Genomic DNA, 20,885 nt, shown 5'->3' on the forward strand with positions numbered 1-20,885 from the left:
ACAGTATCTAATAATAAATACATTTATAAGTAATACATTTTTTTCTAGATTTTTTCACTTTAAAATGATGTTAATTGAATCCAAGTTAATTGTAATAATAATAAATGTATTACTTTTTAATTTAGTTGGAACTTAAATTATAATCATTATAATTGAATCAAAGTTAATACCGAACTGCCTCTCTAAGCTGTAATACCCTCCTGGTAGGGTATAACAAAGCCAAAACGTGATAAAGGTAAAACAGAAATGGGAAGTGGTTGGGGCAAAGCAAGGAGCGGGTGAGTCGGGGAGATTGGGGAGTTGCTGCTGCAGGTCAAGGGTGCGGCGGGTGGATTGCAGGTTTGCCAGGTTGCCAGGTTGAAATAACATGAGCAGTTTTAGAAAAGAGACGACAAAATGTCGAATGAAAGATAAATAAAGTGCATGGCGGAGGAGACTAAAAATAAAATGTTAGAAATAAAAAAAAAAAAAAAAAAGAAATCGCGAACAGAGCTATAAATCAACGTGAAAGCAGCCAGCGGGGCTGGGCTGGGCTGGGCTTGGGGGCGTGGCAATGTATCTATTACATGAACTTTGTACGCTGTGAACTGTCGCAGCTGCAGTTGTCGAGTCGAGTTAGCAATTTTTATTTTTCATTTTCATTTCGTTCCCATTTTTCCCATTCTGCTTCGTTTTTCATTTTTAGTTGGAGCAAAAATATTTTTGCAAGTGACAAAAATTGTTGCCGCTTAAATGCAACGCGAATCGATTTTGATTACATTGGATGCCCAACTGCATCCTTTTCTTCCCTCCTCCTTCTTTCCTTCGCTCTACTTGTCCACCTGGGCGGGCTCCATGGTGTACATATCGCGCAGCAGACGAGCAATGGGCACATTCCCGATGGTCTCCTTGAAGAAGAGCGCCTCGATGGTCGACGCTCGTATCGTCCGCAGCGAGGGAAGCAAGAGGAGAAGGCGGCCAAAGCGTGTCGCCTGACGTGAGTAGCGAAGCCTCACATGATCCGAGAGTATGCACTGCGCCTGATCCTGCAGCATCTCCACCGGCTGCACATCGCACAGTCCAGCTGTCTCTGGAGCAAACAAGGCAATCGCCTTCATGCAGCCCACTTCGCTGCCATCGGGCGTGATCTGGCGGAAGCGGCAGAGGATCTCCTGGATCGTCTTCATCTCCGTCTGCGTCGCCTCGTCCTGCAGCACGCGCTCCTTGATAAGCGGCGACTCGAGAATCGGTGTCAGATCCAGGGGTATTGTCCATTGGGCAAGGTTAAGCAGAAACAGCTCCTTCCAAGACTCCTGCAAATGGGAAACAAAGAGGAGATTAGTGAAAGGAATTTATATTATTTTTGTATAATATAGAAAGTTAATAATGGATTTATAAACTAGAAGAATATATGCTCTAAAGAATTTTAGTTTAAACTATATCAGAAATTAGTTATTAATACTAATGATTTAATAGAATTATGGCTTAACGATTTATTATAACTTAGATAACAAAATCAGCTAAATTAAACATTTTTATAATGGTGTCAATGTATATAATTAACTAATGAAATATTATGTGCATATGTGCATAGCTCCACATAATAAAAAAATATTGCTTTTGAGTACTTTAATTATTTTTAATGAGATTATTTTACTATATTGAATTTAAACTAGCAATACTTCTACAACTTCAATTTGTCTTATAGGGTGAAGATCTTTCAAATAATGTTTAGATACAGACAATTTTTATTGCACTAAAAGAGCGATAATTAGTTACATAAATAAAGAGAGACAAAAATGAATTCTATAAAACCAAAAAAAATATTGATATAGTTCCAAGAATAATATAGATAAATTATATTTAGCTAATTTAGAACTTTTCTTTTCTTAAGTTTTATAGTATTTTTAATTTCTACATTTGTTAAGGCATTGTATATTTAATTGTATATGACGTATTTCCTTTTCTTTAATTTGAATGGAAAATTATTCTGCTTCTGTTGCTGTTTTATTTGTTTTATAAATGTTTGTTGTGCCTCAACATATTTGGTTGCTTAAGAACATATTCAATAAAAACCACTACGATTAATTTGAATATTAATCATGGGTTGTACACACCTGAAGCAGCAGATGCTGATCGTTCTTGGAGAGTGTCTGGAAGGGCATCAGACACTTGACCCAGCGGACGGCCATGAAGAGCAGACGCGCCGTCGTCTCCTGGAGCATCTCCCAGGAGAGGAGGCGCGAGTCAAGGAGCTGCTGGGGCAGCGGAGGGGGGAAGAGGAGCGCGTTGTGTTGCACCTGGTACTGGATGAGCTCCTGGCACTTGTCGGGACTGAGCAGCAGCTCGAGGAAGCCATTGGAGGCGTGGCAGCCGCTGCTAGCACGAGGGGCGGGCAGCGCTGGCGGAGGAGGCGGAGTTGGAGTTGTGGGCGTTGGGGAGCCCGATGTGTAGCTGAGTTGTTTATTATTGTTGTCGCTGTTGTTGTTGTTATTATTATTGTTATTATTATTGTTGTTATTATGGTTGTTATTGTTGTTGTTGTTGTTAACGTGAATGCTGTGCATGAGGAGCGCCGCATTGCTGGGCGGCGTTGTGGCATTGTTGATGGTCTGATGCGAGGCTTCGCTGATGCAATAGTTCGAGTTCTGCGGCGGATGCGGCGAGGCACTCGAAGCCGCCAGACTCTGGGAGTCGGTCAACGTGGGAGCTGGCGACACGCTGCCAGCACTCAAAGGAGGCGAGGCCGATGGCGAAGGCGTCTCCGTCTCGACATTCACGCGAGGACTCTCGCTGCCCAGGCTAAGACCTCCGTCGCCGTCACCATCGACGTCGCCACCTCGACCGCCAGCGCTTCTAGAGCCAATGCTCGATATCGATTGAATCGAATTGCTGGGCGAGGGCGAGGAGTAGTTGTTCTGCGCTGTGGGCGTGGCCTGTGCATAAGGTCCCGTTGAGACGACAGCAGCAACCGCCGTGGCCGTTGCCGCCGTGATGCCCGGCAACTTGCTGGCCGCCTCGGCAATCAGATTGTGATGCAGCAAATGAGGTGGAAAGGTCATGGCCACCGTTGAGGCACCAGCAGCTCCACTCACATGCCCATTGCCACCGCCACCGCCATTCTGCAGTGCTGCATGTGGCGCTAATACATGACCATGGCCAGGATGATGAAATGCCGTCGCATGCGACGCCGTCTGCTGGCCAGGATGTGTCGTCTGTGACTGCACTTGCACTTGGGTCTGAGCCTGTGCCTGCGTCTGATGAGGCAACGCATTGGGTGGAGCGCCAGCAGCCAAATGAAATCCACCAGGCGGAGCATGTGTCGAGATGTGTTGCGTGTAGTTGAATGAGGCCGACACATTGGTCACCAACGAGACGGGCAAGTGACCGCCATGGTGATGATGCAGTCCAGCTGCAGCTGCTGCCGCCGCTGCTGCATGATGAGCTGCTGCGGCGTGTGCGTGATGGTGATGGTGATGATGGTGGGCATGAGCATGGGCAGCGGCTGCATGGTGAGCTGCAGCTGCGGCAGCCGCATGATGGTGATGGTGATGCAACTGCGGATGCAGCTTTGGCTTCCGAGGACCACGCTCGTGCTGCACAGCTGAAAGTGTACAAAAGGAATAAAAAGTTAAGTTATATATTGAAAAAGTATTATAATATGTGATGCATTTTGTATTGTAAAATTATCATAAATATAAGATAATTCTTATTAAAAAGATGCATATTAAAGTTGAATCAACAAAGCAACGAAGAGAAAATCACGGATATCAACACCACAATGTTTGGATTTCTTTTCAAAAGGACTTAAGAGTTTAAACTATTACAATATGAGATGAATTTTGTATTGTAATATTGTCATAAATAATATAAGATAATTCGAAAGATGCATATTGAAGTTGAGTCATCGAGCAACGAAGAGAAAATCACGGATATCAACATTTGAACACCACAATGAATGGATTTCTTTTTAAAAGGAGTTAAAAGTTTAAAAAATTGTACAATATGTGATGAATTTTGTCTTAAAAAAATGTTTGAACTACGATTTAATTATATAATCTTAAATATAAGACAATTCTTATTGAAAAGTTGCATATTGAATTTAAATCACCAAAGTAATGAAGTCATGGATATCAACAATTGAACACCACAATGATTGAATTTCTTTTTAAAAGGAGTTAAGAGTTTAGTTACATATTTAAAACTATTACAATATGTGATGGATTTTGTCCAAAAAAATATTTGAGCTACGATTTAATTATAAAATTATAAATATAAGAAATTCTTATTGAAAAGTTGCATATTGAATTTAACATAAATCGACAAAGCAACGAAGAGAAAATCACGGATATCAACATTTGAACACCACAATGAATGGATTTCTTTTTAAAAGCAGTTAAGAGTTAAAACTATTACAATATGTGATGATATGTGATTGTAATATTATCATAAATAACATATAAGATAATTCTTATTAAAAAGATGCATATTAAAGTTGATTCAACAAAGCAACGAAGAGAAAATCACGGATATCAACATTTGAAAAACCTTTTCCCCCAAAAATGTGTTATGTTATGTTCTTTACTTTATTTTGTATTCAAAGTATTGAATAAGCTTTTATGTACTGCTTTCCCTTAAAAATCTTTCATATTCTGTTGCTTACTTTGCAAATATATTTAAAGAAAAGTTGTAAACAACTTTTTACGTTTAAACAAGTTTAAAGATTTCAATAGTTTTGCTTTACAATGTTTACTATCGGTATATATACTATATTGCATTTATGTTCCCCAATATCAATAGCAATATACACATATTAATATAATATTATAGAAAGTTAAGGGCAACAACTTTAAAAATCTAACCGAATGATGATTGAAGTTTAAGATAGGGGACTTGGGCTGTCTTTTTTTTTCTGATTTGCGGCTGATTCGGCAGTTACTGCGTGTGTGTGTGTGTGTGTTTTTGTGTATGTGCGTGTGTGTGTGTGTGTGAAAGATGCTGATGTTGCCTATCAATCCATGACATTTCGATTGCTCATCCGTTTTGCATAAAATCAGTTCAAGTGTGTAATTGCGTTAATCTGCTTTTAAGTAGTTAAATAAATAAAGTTAATTTGAAAGATACTTTGCATGGCTTTCTTCTCTTTTTTGTTGGCCACCCAGAAAAACTTTGCCGTCTCTTTGAAGTGTGAGTTTGGACTTATCTGTTTGACGAACTCAAATAGCAAATAGAAAGTAACACTTGTCTGAGTGTGTGTGTGTGTGTGTGTGTGTGTGTATAAGTCGCTTCTTGATGCGCCCACACACACACACACACACACACACGTACACATCTGAATAGAAGCAGGCATAATAAACCGATTATTAAAATGCGGAGATACACAGATGCAAGGATACAAAGATACAAAAGTCCTGGGACAGGTCTGGTCGTGTGAACTGTTGCATATGCCCCAAGCCTGGACCAGGATCGAGTTCATTCGCGTCACAGACACACACACACACACACACACACACACATGTTTGAGTGTGGGTTGCTGTCATGACTTTTATTTGTTTGTAATTAAATGTATCTATAGCATGTGCATGTTTCTATCTTGTATCTTGTGCGTGACGCTGCGCAAAAGGGGTGACATTTTAATCCGCAGCTAATCGCATGTGTGAGTGAATTCGTGAGTCTATCTCTGAGTCTCTCTCTCTCTCTCGCTTTCTATGGAAAGTGACTGCAGCCACTTGACGGCCTCTGGCTGATGGCATTGCAAACTAGCGCCAGAAAGTATGCAACAGCAAAAAAGCAAAGCTCTCAAAAGATCACAAATTTCAATTAAAGAAAATGCCAAACTCATCAAATTTTTACGCTGCGGGTTAAGCGGCATCAAACAAACTTGCGACAAATTTCACCCGCGAGAGAGAGAGACTCCTTAAAAACTGCGGTCTGCACGCAAAAAAAAAAAAAGGAAAGTTGAGAACCCAAACGAAAAATTGTAACCCAACTTCAAGTGAAACCTTGAGCACTTCTAACCCTTTGCACGCGACACTTTTATGCTACTTCTCATCCTTCGGGCAAACAAAGAAACGTGTGAAAAAGGCAAAAAATTAACGGGCATAAGCAAAAATTAAAAAACATAAAAAACAGTCCTCATTTCCCTCCCATTCAATTTTTCTCGCCTGCTCCAATCTTCATCCATCTTCAACTTTTCTTGAGGCGACGCCATTTTGTTTTCGTCGCCAAAGTGCGAAAGTTGCGTCAAGAAAGAAGAAATTAAGTTCCAACCAATTTGATTACTGGAAAAGTTATGAAATGCAAAATGCAAAAGTCGTGTTGCCTTTTTTATGCCTGCAACTTGAGGCGTTTTTTGGGTTCGCTGCTCACAGCCATTTTGAGGTTAGGTCGGATGCTAAATATCATGAGCAAAGGTCAAATCTCTGAGTGGAAAAAATAAATGGGAAAATAATAAAAAATATGTATATACATAGATTCAAAAATATAATCAATTATCGAAATAACTTTATTTGAAAAAAAATATTGTATAGAAATAATTTTTGAAAATCTTAAATATTTTAAAATCAATGTGAAATTAAAAATGTTTTGCTTCTTTAAGAAAAATAAAAGTTTAGTTTATGTATATTTCTAATATTATCATATCAATTTTAAGAATAAATTATATTAAGAAAGATAAAATATACATATAGTTTCTCTAAATATATATTTGGTAGATCTAGTTTTATCGAATATTTTTTTAATATATTTTCAGAGATTTCTTAAATATGTTGTTTTTTTTTTTATAAATTTGTTGATTCTTCAAATAGAATGAATTTTAAGAAATTTATTCCGTCACTTTTATTTTATAGAATAGACTTAAACACCTGGAAAGACTCCCAAAAAGTGCTGAGTTGATTTGAAGAAAAAAAGGTACAATGAACAAATCTAATTAGCAACTCATTACGCATCCTCAGAGCGTGGAGAGCAATAAAAACACAGTGTGCAAGGAAAAGCAAAACATATTGACCGATTTGCTGAAGCTAATCAATTAATTAGGGTAGAGAGACGTGCGATGGTCAGAACTAGGCGGGGGTGAAGTGGAAAGAAGTGAGTGAGAAGTGAAGGGAGCGTGAACTACAAACGCATGGAAGCAAAAACAATTATGTCAAAACAGGGGACGGGATCAGAAAAACGAAGGCAATGGCAAAAATGTCAGAATGCCAGGGCAAAGAAATACGGTAGAAAAATTAATGATAAGTGGCAGAGCGGAGAGCGGAGACAGGAGCGAAGAGAGAATAGAGACAAAGCGCAAAAGGCGAGTGAAACGGATGTTAAGCAGCTGCCGAATTCCCAGAGTTCGCAGCGACTTCACGACCGAGACACGCAAAAATCCCAATGAATGATCATCAACCCGAGTCCCACATTAATGGGTAATGGACAATGGACGATGCTGAATGGAGAATCCTGAACGTCGAATTTCGAATGGTTGCGAGTCGAGTTCGTAAGCTGAAAAGCGCGAAGCATCATCGCTGCAATCGTAACAAACATAATGAGTGAAGACAACATCCGGGAGCTTTATGTTTGCTCGAGTAATAACAAAATTACGCAAGAAATGTAAAAAACGCGTATTTGGCAGGCAAATGAAAAGTAAATAAGGCAACACACCTAATGTTCTCTTTTTGATTGCCGAGGAGGGGTGAGAAGAAACCGTGAAATTGCAGAGAAAAAAAATAAACACTTGAAGTGATTCGATGCGGTTGGCAAATGGCGATGGGGTGTTTTGGCTCGTGCCCTTCACCCCTCAGTAGCGAGAAGGAGGATGGGGGAACGGGGCTTAAGATGAGCATCGCATTTGGCTTAGCAATTGTAAAGTGCATAATAGTGCATAATGGGCATTGTTGATGCCAGCTCAAGCACCTCATAGCCACAATCCACAGCATGGGTCCAACTCCAGCCAGTCGAGTGACAAATTGATGTCTCGATAAGCGTTACAATTTGTTACACATTTTACCTTATTTTGAGATGATAGATAAACATAAAGCCGCATATTATTGACTGCAACAGCTGTGGTTCTTCGTAAAGAATTTAACCAATAAACTTTTGATGAAATAAACCGATTTTATTTTAAAGATTGTCTTCTATGATTTGATTAAATTGTTCAGCTTTGTAAAACATATTTGAACTGTTAAATAGATACTGGAATTGTAATATAACTAAATATGTATATTTCTCAAAAAATTTTTCAAATTTACTTAAATATTGGACTAACTTTAATATATAATGCAAATGTCGAAAAAGTTGCTATTTATAATATTGTTTGTTACTACATTACGACCACATAAAGTTGATTAATTTTGTTGTAATTCATTTTCATTTATACGAATCAATTTTCACAAAATATTAAAGGTTCAGTTTAAAATATCAATGTATTAAAATTCTCGCACATAAATTTCTTTTAACAAGCATTAAGCGGCAATTAAAAAGAATAATTACAATGTATTTTAATATTTTGTACTCTTTCACATTTCGCTTGCAGTTTTATGCATAACTTTAACTTTCACCCAATTGGAATATTTACAATAACTTTTTGCTGGCTGCACTGCTCCATCTCTTTCTCGCTTTCTACCACTGTCTCTGTCTCTGTCGCTCTGGCATTGGGAAACATGGTTCAGGAGGCCAAAGGCTTTTACGCTCTGACTCTGTCAGCAGCGCCCAGTGAGTGAGTGATTTTAAATCCGCTTTTAATGTTGACACTGACACTTTTGTCATTCACACAGACGCACACACACACACACACACACATGCAGAGAGACGCACGCATATTGAGGTACACACATGGAGTATGGGCTGGTGTGAGTGCCGTGACACATGCAAGCCAGTCGCATTTACATGTCGGCAGCTCGCACACTGCCTACCAAAAGTGTATGCACATAAAGTAGTAGGCTATAATGTCAATTAAGAGCGACACTGCAGTTCACATACACACATGTCGACACATGTACGTGCATGTGTGTGCCTGTTTGTGTGCATATGAGAGGGCGCCTGGCTTTCAGTGCCCTGCAGTCATGTGTAAATGTGAAATGCGTATACGTAATATGGCGGACACAGTGCAGCGAGAGGCTTAAAAGTTTTGCAAATAAATAAATATATCAATCACATAGACACTGTATATATTTATACGTATACTCCCTATAATATATACATATAAACACACACAAAATCAATACGTTTAAATGTGGTCATGAAATTAGTCGCCATCCAGCGCCAAAAAGTCGACTATACATTGACAGACTCACAAGCAACAACAACAACAACAACAATATAAATGCGAATATCAACAACGTGGAATGGCAACAATTGCTTCAACTGCCTGACGTTCCATTTAGAGAACCGCAAACGCAGACGAAGACAACGAGCTAAGTTACAACGCAGTCTGTTGACAAAAGGGCTTAACTGCCCAAAAGTATGCTGCAAAATATACCTTATACACAAAGATAGAAGCAAGAGAAAAGGGAATGGGAATGGGAATGGGAAAACTAACAGTCGAGTGCGAACAATTTCCATTTGCAGTTCCTTTTTCATTAAACTTGCACTTGGCTGATTTTATTGCAGCCTTTTCTGACTATTTGTTCTTATTTCTCGTCGTTGTTGTTGTTGTTGTTGTTGTTTTGTGTATGGCACAAATGTTGCTTGGTTCGCTTGAAAGGTTTGCGTTAAGCATTTTGTTTGACATTAGCTTTGCAAACTTTTCGATTTGCCGAAAGTGCTAAAGTTAAAATTCTACAGCTGAACGAAAGTGAAATTATTACGATCGATAAATAGTCAAAGAAATTGAATGAAAATAATATAAAAAGAAAATAATAAAATATACCAAACCCTACAAATTGATATATCGATATAGTTCTATATTAAAAGTATACCATAGATTGAAAAATAGCCGAAATGATTTCTTAAATAACTTTTACAATTTTTATATGAACGCAACCAAAATTCCACGGCTGTATATTTGATATTATATTGATCGTCTGTTGTCGCTGATTAACTTTATGGGGTCGGAGATAATTCTTTCTGCATGCATTAGCTAGAGGTACAAAATTATAATACCCTTAAGTATACAAATGTAATATTATAGTGCTCTTTAAGCTCTTTCCGCCACTGTGCAACTAAATGATCAGCTTAAGGTACAAATTGTAATAATAACTCAAATCATAAGTATAATATGAATTACTTTTGTTTTCTCTACGCCATCATTAAAGCTCACTTTTCAGCTCATCACGCAGCCAGTGAGACTTAAGGACCAAACAGCAACAACAACGACAGGAACAACGACAGCACACGCAAACGCCCAGAAAAGGACATTTTATTGCTCGCTTTTTTATTTTGCTTGTGCGAATGGGATTTGGGAAAGCGACACAAATCACTCAAAATGAAAAATCCGCTTAAAATGCCGCGTAAATATTTGTAAAGAAATAAGAAAGAAATGGAAGTAGATGTGGAGAAGACAGAGAAGAGGAGTGAGAGGTGGAAGGTTGGTGGGGGGTGGGGGGACATCATCACTATGCGTGATGATGATGCTGACACTTTGTTGGTATACAAATGCAAATACCATTAAATGTGACAAGTGGCAACATAATTTGTTAAGGGAATCTCGCTTCATGTCTTTGCTTTCTTTTTTTCCTTCTTCTACTTTTTCTTCTCGTTCCCTGCACCCTCTGTCCGGATATTAGCATACAAAGGAGCCAAACATTTATAAGGCAGGAACGAGATGGCAAACGAAATGTGCTCCGTTTGTCATATTTTCACGTAATAACTCACTTCACAATACACCTATCTCGCTCACTCTATCTATCTCTTACTTTCTTAGTCTGGAATATTTTCGAGTTTAGTTTCGCTTTGCAACACTACTTTCCGACACTTGCCAGCACTTGTCCGTTTTTCTAATTAACTTTATTGGCAACGTCGAGAAATCACACAATGGCCCAACGAGTCTAAAAACTGTGGCTAAATAAACGAAAGACCAACTAAAAATGGCTAACCACATGCCCAAGCTTCCTTTCAAACCCCCTCGGGGGGAAGGCGGGAAAAACAACATCCAACTACTCGCATGTTTGTCAGCCCCAAAAATATAACACAAACGTGCCTTGAACGATTTTTGTGGCTTTTTTGCTTTTTGCTCTAAACAACAAAAGCACTTTGTCTGCCCAGGCATCCTGGCGTATCCTGGCGCTGGGCCAAGGGAAACGCTGCTCAAGTTCGAGTTCCAACAGTTGTTGGTGTCAGTCTCCTTCTCTCACTCTTTCTCTCTGTCTCGCTCTCTCGCAGTCTTTGTGGGAGTGTGTTTATTGTTTATTTACGGTAACCAGCCAAGAAAAACCCCAAAAAGGCAGCTAACATGGGGCTTTGTAGCGGCAAACTAAGAAAATGCACAAAGAAAAAGGACATGAACATGTTCGGTGACGCCTTCGCATGCCCCAGGCATACCCTAACAACTGAGGGTTAAGTACAATTATCGAGCAGTTAGAGTAGGTTTGAGATATTGGCTATTTGAAAGAAATTGGATTATTTAGCTATAGTGGGCTACCTTCGAGTATTTCAAATCTTTCAACAAAATAATCCTAAATTAAGTTCTTGTTTTCAATTTACTTACTATTCAATATCAATAAAAATAAAGAAAATAGAGTTATTATATCTAAAATTATACAAATTGTTTTCCACTTTTGTGTTGTACTTATTACCATGATTTCTTTAAAATACTTCAAAAGTGCTATTGGCTTACTCTATAAAACCTTTTTGTTATCTACCTTTTATATATCTACCCATTCTTATTATAACATATATGTTTAAACAATTTTTAAATTCGAGCAACATTTGAATTTGTTTGTTAATTTTTTTTTAACTTTAACTTTGTCTATAAAGAGCATTTAATCATTGGCTTTTTGCACTTTAGCTTTTCTGTTCTATCGCTTTTGTTATTGTTGCTTTCGATATGTTTCTACGTGTCGTTGTTTGCTATTGTTGTTACCTCTGCATGCGTTGTTATTGTTAGCCAAGTTTCAAGGGCGTTAGCAATATTGCCTGAACATCTTTTGCTCCAGCATAAACTAACTTTGTTTCTGGTTCATTTCAATCCAATCCATCCATCTATCTATCCACCCAAAAAAAAAAAAAGAGAAGCACAATTACCCCCTGACGTGACGTCTGTTGGATTTTGCAAGTTCTAAGGTCTAAAGTCTGACGTCTGAGTTTGGTATCATCATTTGATTGTCAATACATTTTAGTCGCATTTTCTGCGATGGGATAATGCATGTAATCCGCTATTAAGTGCACATTGTCAATCGAGCCCCCGCCTCCGGCTCCTCTCGTTGCTCTCCAAGCCTCTCTCTCTTTCTCTCGGCATACAGCTCCCCTGCTCTCCTCTTCTCTCTTCTCCACCCTGAAGGCGAATTGCGTGTGAGAAAATCTGCAACAATTCTCACGCTGTTGTCGGCCCTTCTGGCTGCTGTTGCTGCTGCTGTACTTATTGCTGTGGTTGTTGCTGTCGCTGTTGTTGTTGTTGTTGCTGTTGTGCAATGAACCCCTCAATCGTTGATGCCAAATGGTAAATTGTAGCCATAGAGCTATACGAGCTATACGAGCCATAGAGAGAGCCATAGTCGATGGCCTTCCATGTTATGTGTTTTTATGCTACATTTAATGTTGGCTTAAGAGCTTTAAAGCTAGCATTGTTGCATTGAGTTGTTCTCCGTATTCAATGTCGTCCTTGTTGTTGTCGGGTTTGGGTTCACTCGAATTGCTGTTGCGTATGAGAGCGGTCTGTAAAGTTTGGTCAATCGCATTGGCAACAACAAAACATATTACTAATATGCAAAATCATTTAGTGACTCAAGAAAAACATTCTCATTTGATGTCTTTGTTGCCGGACATAAATTTGAATTGAATTATGTGTGATACAAGAATTAATCGGAAGATGAATGAAGTTACTAGTTAGAGCGATTCATAAACACCTTTCGTCATTTTACTGTTGTTTCATTAAAGGTCTTGTAGTCAAACAATAGAGTGTATCATAACTATTTTTCTATTAAAATTATTTAAAAAAAAAGTAAGTATTACTTTAAAGTATCTTAAATAATTATAGATTTTAAATTACATATTTTAATTAACTATTAATACAAATGTTTATGGTTGTTGCAGTAAAAATGGTTCTTAGACTGTTTATAAGTAATATAATAAACACTTAATTAATTTGAAGTTTTAAAGAAAATTTTCTAATAAAATTCTAATTGCGAGAATGAAATATTTGAGATGTTATTACTAATATATTGCATCCAAATAATTATTTAACAAACACATCACTCATACGCAATGTGTACCGTATACTTCTATATATAATATAATACTTTCACAATTTGAAAACATTGATGAATTAAGTGTTCGTTTGTTAAACCAAATAAATGTGGCAGCTTCACAATTAAAATAGAACGAAACAAACTTGACTGTGTTCAAACATTATAAAATTCAAATTGAAGTAAATCAAAGTCACGCCTTCACATTCTATTGTGTGGCTTTTGAGTGACAAATGGTGAAAAGAGGTGGAAAGGTGTCTGCAGGGGTGCGCATAAATTATAATCAGCTTAATGACAACTACAACAAGAATCAAGTGGCATCCACTTCATCAGGCCACAGCCACAGGGAAGAAGTCGTCGAGTCGTTGCCAAAAGTGTGTGGCACCCAAAAGCCTGCGGCATTTTGGTTTTTCCAGTTTAATGTAATTTATGCCAAGGCTTTTCCCGGCAAGCGGCAAAGCGGCGAAAGCAGCCCCAGCTAATTTGCTGCATAATTAAATGAATTTGCCAAGTAAAACAAAGACTTGTGGGTGAACAACGACTCGAACTCTCCAGCAGCTCCCACTTGTCTCACTTACCGTCTTTATTCATGGCCGATTGAAAGCATTTGGCGAGACGACAGGCACGACATTGATTCCTGTGAGTCTTGTCCACAGGACATCGACCCTTCAGATCACCGGTCGCCTTGCAGGTGTAAATGCGATTGCGATGAATGCTGCGCTTGAAGAAGCCAGAGCAACCTAAAAAGAAAATACACATAGTATAATATTATATTAAGTTCATTAAACGATTAGAGATTAATTCAGAATTACCATCGCAGCTATAGATGCCATAATGTTTGCCTGAGCTGCGATCCCCGCACACCTTGCAGGGTATATCCAGCAGACGATCGCCGGCTGTTTAGAAGAATATAAAAAATTATATACATTTATATCTATAGTATTTAACATATTAATGACATTATTATGAACTGTCCTATGAACTGAATTGTAAGATAAATACGAATCTTGACTTAACTGAAAATTTTGAGTAGGATTTAATTAAAATTGATCTATTATTCATTTATATTATTTTAGTAACTTGTAAACATTAATTAATTAATGAATTAATTAATAATTATTTAGTTTTATCTCCGATATATTTTGTGAAACAACAATTTTCATAGTTTTAGAGTGTTATACAAATATTTTGAATATGCATTTAACTTTAAAATATAAACATTGGTTAGAAAAAAAACAAAAAAAAGCAAATAAAAAAGGTAATACACTTTACCAATTGTAAATATATAGAATTAGCTCATATTATTATAATAAATATTACAACTTTTTGATAAAAAAAAATAAATAAAGAGTGATAAGAAATAAAAGTACATATTTTATTTATTTTTTTCTGTTAAAGATATATAAATTTTAATTTGCTGAATATCTTTAAAGCGCAAAGCAAATAGTCTCTTTTTTTAAAGGAATATGTTTTCGTATTTTGATATAGAGCAATTTGAATCTACCTAATCACATACTCAGGAAATGCTGTGCAAGGGCTACAAAATCGCATTCTACCTGCTAATGAAAATGTTTTGCGCTTTTTGAATTAGTCAAACTGTCGCAAAGTGCTGCGAACTCAAAGAGATATCTGCAACATATCCGCATATTTAACTTATATTAAATGCTAAGCTCGGCCTCAAAGCTGCCCTTGAACAAACACATTGCAGCACGCACAAAAGGTGCTGCATACTTTGCGGCGCCCTCGTTGGCGAATATTTGCCTGCTGCGTATGTGTGACTGTTTCTGTTTGTGTGTGTGTCGCGGATTAGCAAGTGAAAATTGCACAAAGCTAGCAGATAATGCGAGTTATATGGAGACAGGCCTTTACTTTACCCCCTTCCCTGCGCTCATCTCTTGGAGTCCCTTTTTGGCTGGCACGCTTCACAAATTAAGTTGAAAACTCGGCACTTGTCAAAATAAAACGCGCCCAGTTTCGATTGTTTCGCTTGGTTGAGGGATAGAGGGGAGGAGTGTGAGGAGAGTCTTTGTCCTGTGACATTTGACATATTGTCAACTGTTGGTTTGGTTGGGTTTCGGTTGCGAGCGACGCGTGTTGCCAATTTTCACACCCTGCGCATCGGCAATTGTCCGCAACATGTTAACACCTCTCGAGTGGTTGTGCGTGCCCATTTTGCAGTCACTGGCCCTGGACCCTCAGGGGTTGCATAGGCCATGGCCCTCAAACTCTTCTGTCATATATTTATATACTCTTTTTTATCGAATGTTTTCTTTTTTAAAATTTTGTATTGTTGATTTTAAATGTTTTTGTTTATTTATCAAGTTGCGTCAGTTTTACTCTGCAGCGAGTTGTGCGTTGTGCTTTGTGTGTGTGTGTGGGATACAACAAAATCTTCTGTTAAACTATCAACCATACAATATGCTTTTGACTGGTATGGAAATCTCGGCATTGTTTTTATAGGCTAAAAAGGTCGCCAGTCCAACTTTATTTGAGTGTGAGCAGACGTGGGATTTAAACGATTTAACGATTTGGTCGTGGGAACTGCAAATTAGGTCTACTCTATTGCTGCACTTTTTTTTAAGTGGACCTAAGCCTCAATTAATGCATACAACTTGTGGTGATCGCTAAAGATTGATCTACATTCAAATTATATTCTTAGAATAAATTAGATTATTCATTTAAATAAGCTATGAGTTAAATTATATTACAAGTATATTACAAGTGCATTAGTTTATTCATCGAAAAAACTTATTAATTCAAATGAATCAATTATTCAATTAAAGAACTTATTATTTAAAATTAATCAGAATATTTATATATAAAAAAAAAAAAAATTTGTAACAAAATCGAAGTAAACCAAACTTTTTTAATGTAAGTGCTGTGTTCTTTAAATGAAATGATATATTTTTGCCTCAGTTGGATTGTTTAGGATTTCATATCATTAATAACAAAAATATAATTAAATAGAAAAATGCTCATATTGTCGACTATTAAATCCGTATTGTAGATTTGTTACAATACAGTTCGTTAAAGTAAACGTATGTGGGTAAACCAATATCAAATGAATGTTATGATCCTAATTTTTATATCATTTACTTTAAAAAAAAAAATAGCTATACAAAATATTCAATTAAATATCTAAAGAATGCACAATTACAAGTCATATTTGGCGGTGGAAACTTAAATATTACATGGATATTAAAACCACTAATAAATATTAAACCACAAATTAAAATTTAAACGTACAATTACTAATCTTTATAAGTAATCGTGAATATTTTATTTATTATTAGCTGTTTAATTTGTTTAATATTAAGTTGAATTGAAACTGTTTTTTTTTTTTTTTAATATAACATACTTTATTAAATGTCCTTTATAACGGTCTACTATTAAGCAGAGAACATTCCTATAGACATGCTATTGAAATAATTGAAGAACACTTTAATAAAATATTTTGTATAGCCTGAACTTAATCGAACTATGTATTTACAATTTAACTTCGGAAGTTGAACATATACATTTATTTATGTTTTATTAATAATGGACCGCTAGTGAAGTGAATAATCAAACTCAAATAAAACTTAAAATACGATTAACAAATTTTATAGTCACGCCACAGATTTTTAAATATATTTTGAATTTTGTGTTTAATTTACTATATAGATACTAAAATAATCCCGTCGCTTAGATAGAGCTTTCACAACTACCGTCGGCTTTCGATTGAATTTTACCTGTGCCCATTTTCCGTTGATGGAAATATTTAAACCCTAAAGTATCCAGCGTGCTGAAGTTGTTGAAAACTTTGAATAACACTCGAAATTTGCAGATTTAGTTCTGTTCTTTCAATCAATATACAATAATATAGTATTAACAATTTCACTTTGTAATGCACGAATTTTGTGTTGTCTTTCGAATAAGCACACGCGAAAAATGTTTGTTACATTTGCCGACGCAAAGGACGACGTCGCAGCTGCGAAGCGGATGCGGATCGTATTGGCTGACGGACCAACTGTGAATGGCGCAGCACCAGAAGCTGCGGCAGAAGCAGAGCCAGAGTCAGAGTCAGATCCGGAGCCAGAGCCAGAGCCAGAGCTGAGCAGCGCAGACCGCCAATTACGAAAGTGAAGCTGCCAAAGGAGAGGTCCTTTTTGCAGTCAATTTGACAGGACGCAGAGCAAAGCCAAAGACAGCAACCCGCCACCCGCCGCTGCCTCTGTCGCTGCCTTTGCCACTGCCACTGCCACTGCCTCCCACCCCCTTTAGACGCGACACAAAGCCACAACCGTGGCACAGGCAGCAACGTCCGGGAAATTGAAAAACACAGAGCACAGAAAGAACACAACGAAAAAAAATAAAGCTCCCGAAACCGAATGAGGAAAATGGCAATGCGAAGCGAAGCGATGTGAAGCGTTGGCAGCGAAAAACCAAAACGTCGACGAAAAAGTCGAAAATTTACGAAAAGCTACAAAATGTTACATTTCATCCCTTAGAACGACGATATGGGACAGAGCACAGTGCGCGGCGTGGGGGAGGACGGAGGACGGAGGACAAAGCAGGGCAGGGAAGGACAGGACAGAACAGGACAGGCGGGCAGCCAACCGGAAAACGCCCTTTTTTCTGTGCCTGCCGCCTGATGCGATTACAGCAAATGAGGAGACTTCCTGCCGTCCACCATTTTTGTTCTTTTGCCCCATGCGACACGCACACACCAACTCACACACACACACGCATACGTATATACATATATAGCGTAGTATGTGTCCTGGCCACGCACACTGCGACACATTCTGTGGCTTTCAACAATTCACCACAAAATGTCAAGAATGATGAAAAGCTAGCGCAAGAACGAAGTCCTCCTCATCGTCGACGTCGTCGTCGCTGTCGTTGACGTTAGCGTTGGCGTTGGCTCCGCTTTGCGTATGTATTGGTAATGGCATCTGTTGTCCTGCTCTGTGCACGCCATAATCTCCCTCTCCTGCTCAGTCTCTGTCTCTCTTGTGCACGCTATTTCGCTCTCTCTTTCTCTGACTGTCTGTATCTCTCTATATGTGCCTCAGCAAATATCTTTGCCGCCGCTCTTCGGGCTGCTGCCTCGCTGGCTTCTTCTTTTTTTTTCCTCTTTTTTGCTGGTTCGTCCTGCGCTTGTAGGCTGTCGGATTATTAGTTCTAAAGTCAGGATCTCAGCAGCAGGGGCTCTGCAAATTGTGGGGCATATGCCGCAAGGTGATCAAAATGGCAACACTTAAGAGTAATAGCAATTTTTTCAAAATCAAATAGTTTAGTTTATAGTTTTTACTATATTATTAAAGACAAGTTTTGAAATGCATTTACTTTATAAATATAATAATATTATATAATAATTTTCGACTAATTGAGTTAAAAATTAAAAGTTTCCTGAATGATAGAAATATAATTGAATTCTTATTAATTATTAACTGGTAATTGAATATTCTGGTACGAATTAATAAATTAAAATACCCTTAATTTAAAGTATATTTGGTTAATACGAGTGTAAAATTTGACAAAATTAAATAGAAGAAGAAAAAACTTACAAAAAGGAATACAATAAAAAGAATAAATTTCCCCAGACTAATTTATATTATAACTAAATATTTCATTGTGTTTAAGATTCCCAATCTGAGTGAAAAATAAATATTATTATCTATAAATCCAAATATTATTTACGGTTAATAAGATAAAAAAAAAATTCTTAAAATTTTAAGTAACAATTTTTTTTAACTTTGTTATTCGTCTCTCAGCTTTTGTTAGGATAGGTAAGGATATTTCATATGTGGGATATTAACATATACGGCGATATATGCCAAAATGTATTTGTATGTGCTACTTTGTATGTGTATGCGTCGACAATTTCGCAATGGCGTTTCCTGGGCTGGCACTGGCTAGTTGTTGTTGGTATGTTGATAGGGGTTGATTTACTGACTCTCATCTAAATTGAAATGACTTTTGTGACATTGTGTATTGGTTGCACACACACACATAAATGAGTGCCTTCTCATATATAGAAAGAGAACTATAAACGGGCAGAAGACTACTTAGCGGACTATATCTTATATATTATGGCGTATATTCGCAATTTTGGGGGTGGAGTTTTGTAAATCGGAGTTTTGGCATGTGGCAAGTGTGGGTCTATTACACAGTCCATTGAGTTGCCCCTGGATATGTGCATACACATACACATTTACGTAGTCGGTCTGTGCCCCAGATCGTAGTATAGTATGTTGCCCCACGCGTGCATAGCCCAGCCCAGTGTCGTCGCTTTTATACTATCCTGCGGTTATATTAACCAGTCAGAATGCAAAGTCATTTGCAGCTACGCCAACGCACGCTTTTCCCCCTTTCATATCCCCTTAACACACCACACGCTGTCATCGCTTCGGTCCTCTCCCCAACTCTGCTCGAGCCCATCAATATGCACTCACACATACGCATACTATGTCGTACACACATATACACACACATACATGGGCATGCCAAATTTGCGGCATCAAGAAGTCGCATTTTTTCTATGGCCCGAAATTCCCGGTCTCTACCCCGCCTCGCACAGCGACCCTTCTTTGTATTGTCAATGTATTAGTGTGTGTGAAAATAAGCCACGCCCCATACGAAGAAAACTCACCACTTTTGTTAATTCGAACGCATGCGCATTAATTCTTTGCTCACTTCGAATTCAGTTCGAAAATGTTTCGAATTGAAGCTGGCTGTGAATTTCTGTCGACTGAACGTAAATTCATTCTTTGAGGCTTATTCCTTTTGAACACCTCAACCAAATCGGAAGTGTTTTTATTTTATCTTTTTTTTTTGTTTACACAGCCTTGATTTCCCAGCTTCGAGTGAGTAGCCAAATATTGAAGTTAAATCTTCCAATTGAAATCAATTTAATTTGCTTGCAGCAGCACCAACCATGGATGGAAATACGCCTTTCTATAATAATCAGCGTTTCACTCCTGGCAATGCGCCATTTAACAATTGTCCCAATGGCAATTGTCAGCGAGTGGAAGCAGGCAGTCAAAGATCTTGTTGTCCTGGTGGTGTTTGCTGTCCAAACGGACGTTGTCCACAACGCGAGCAGGCTCCAAGACAGCAGCAACAGCAGCAGCAGCAACCACAGCATCCGGTTTGGAATTCCAACAATGGACGCTGGCAATAATTAAAAAGTAAAACGAATCCGGCAAATCAGTGCACTCATTAAACTAAACACTATAGTATAATTGAAATGACTAACTCTCTCTCCCTTACCGAATGGCTGCTTTGTTAGTAAATAAATATTAAATATAATATACATATTTCATGCAAACGAATTAAGAAACTATTTTCTTTTGTTAACATTGTCCATTTTATTAAATCGTATTTGCTTTTTCGCATATTACACGAGCTAACAATAAATATATATATATAATTTATTTTATTTATAATATTTAGTTTCGGTTTTGTTCGTGTTGTTTTTTTATTTTTTTGCTTTTTCTTTTGTTTTGCAGATGGTGTTTCTCATTTGTTGCACTTAATTGGCTAGGGGAACGTGTATTTTATTTGTTTACTCGTAAAGTTTCTTTATGCTTCTCATTG

The 20,885-nt window shown here is 37.7% G+C and overlaps 1 protein-coding gene and 1 long non-coding RNA gene across 2 annotated transcripts; one reads left to right on the plus strand and one right to left on the minus strand.

Annotated features, from left to right (window-relative positions):
* Positions 1 to 809: 809 nt before the first annotated feature.
* Positions 810 to 17,091, minus strand: LOC117564709 (protein dissatisfaction). Its single transcript, XM_034243589.2, has 5 exons — positions 17,033 to 17,091; positions 14,114 to 14,197; positions 13,880 to 14,041; positions 2,097 to 3,583; positions 810 to 1,292 (listed from the first exon to the last, which is right to left on the minus strand). The coding sequence occupies exons 1-5, from the start codon at positions 17,040 to 17,042 to the stop codon at positions 810 to 812; spliced, it is 2,226 nt and encodes a 741-aa protein (XP_034099480.1). The 5' UTR covers positions 17,043 to 17,091.
* A 2,970-nt stretch (positions 17,092 to 20,061) lies between these two features.
* On the plus strand, positions 20,062 to 20,601 carry LOC117563308 (uncharacterized). The gene is made up of 2 exons (XR_004571681.2): positions 20,062 to 20,152; positions 20,213 to 20,601. It is a non-coding gene; the product is annotated as an uncharacterized LOC117563308 (long non-coding RNA).
* Positions 20,602 to 20,885: the final 284 nt, after the last annotated feature.

The sequence above is a fragment of the Drosophila albomicans genome, chromosome 2L (assembly GCF_009650485.2).
Source record: "Drosophila albomicans strain 15112-1751.03 chromosome 2L, ASM965048v2, whole genome shotgun sequence".
Lineage (NCBI taxonomy): Eukaryota > Metazoa > Arthropoda > Insecta > Diptera > Drosophilidae > Drosophila > Drosophila albomicans.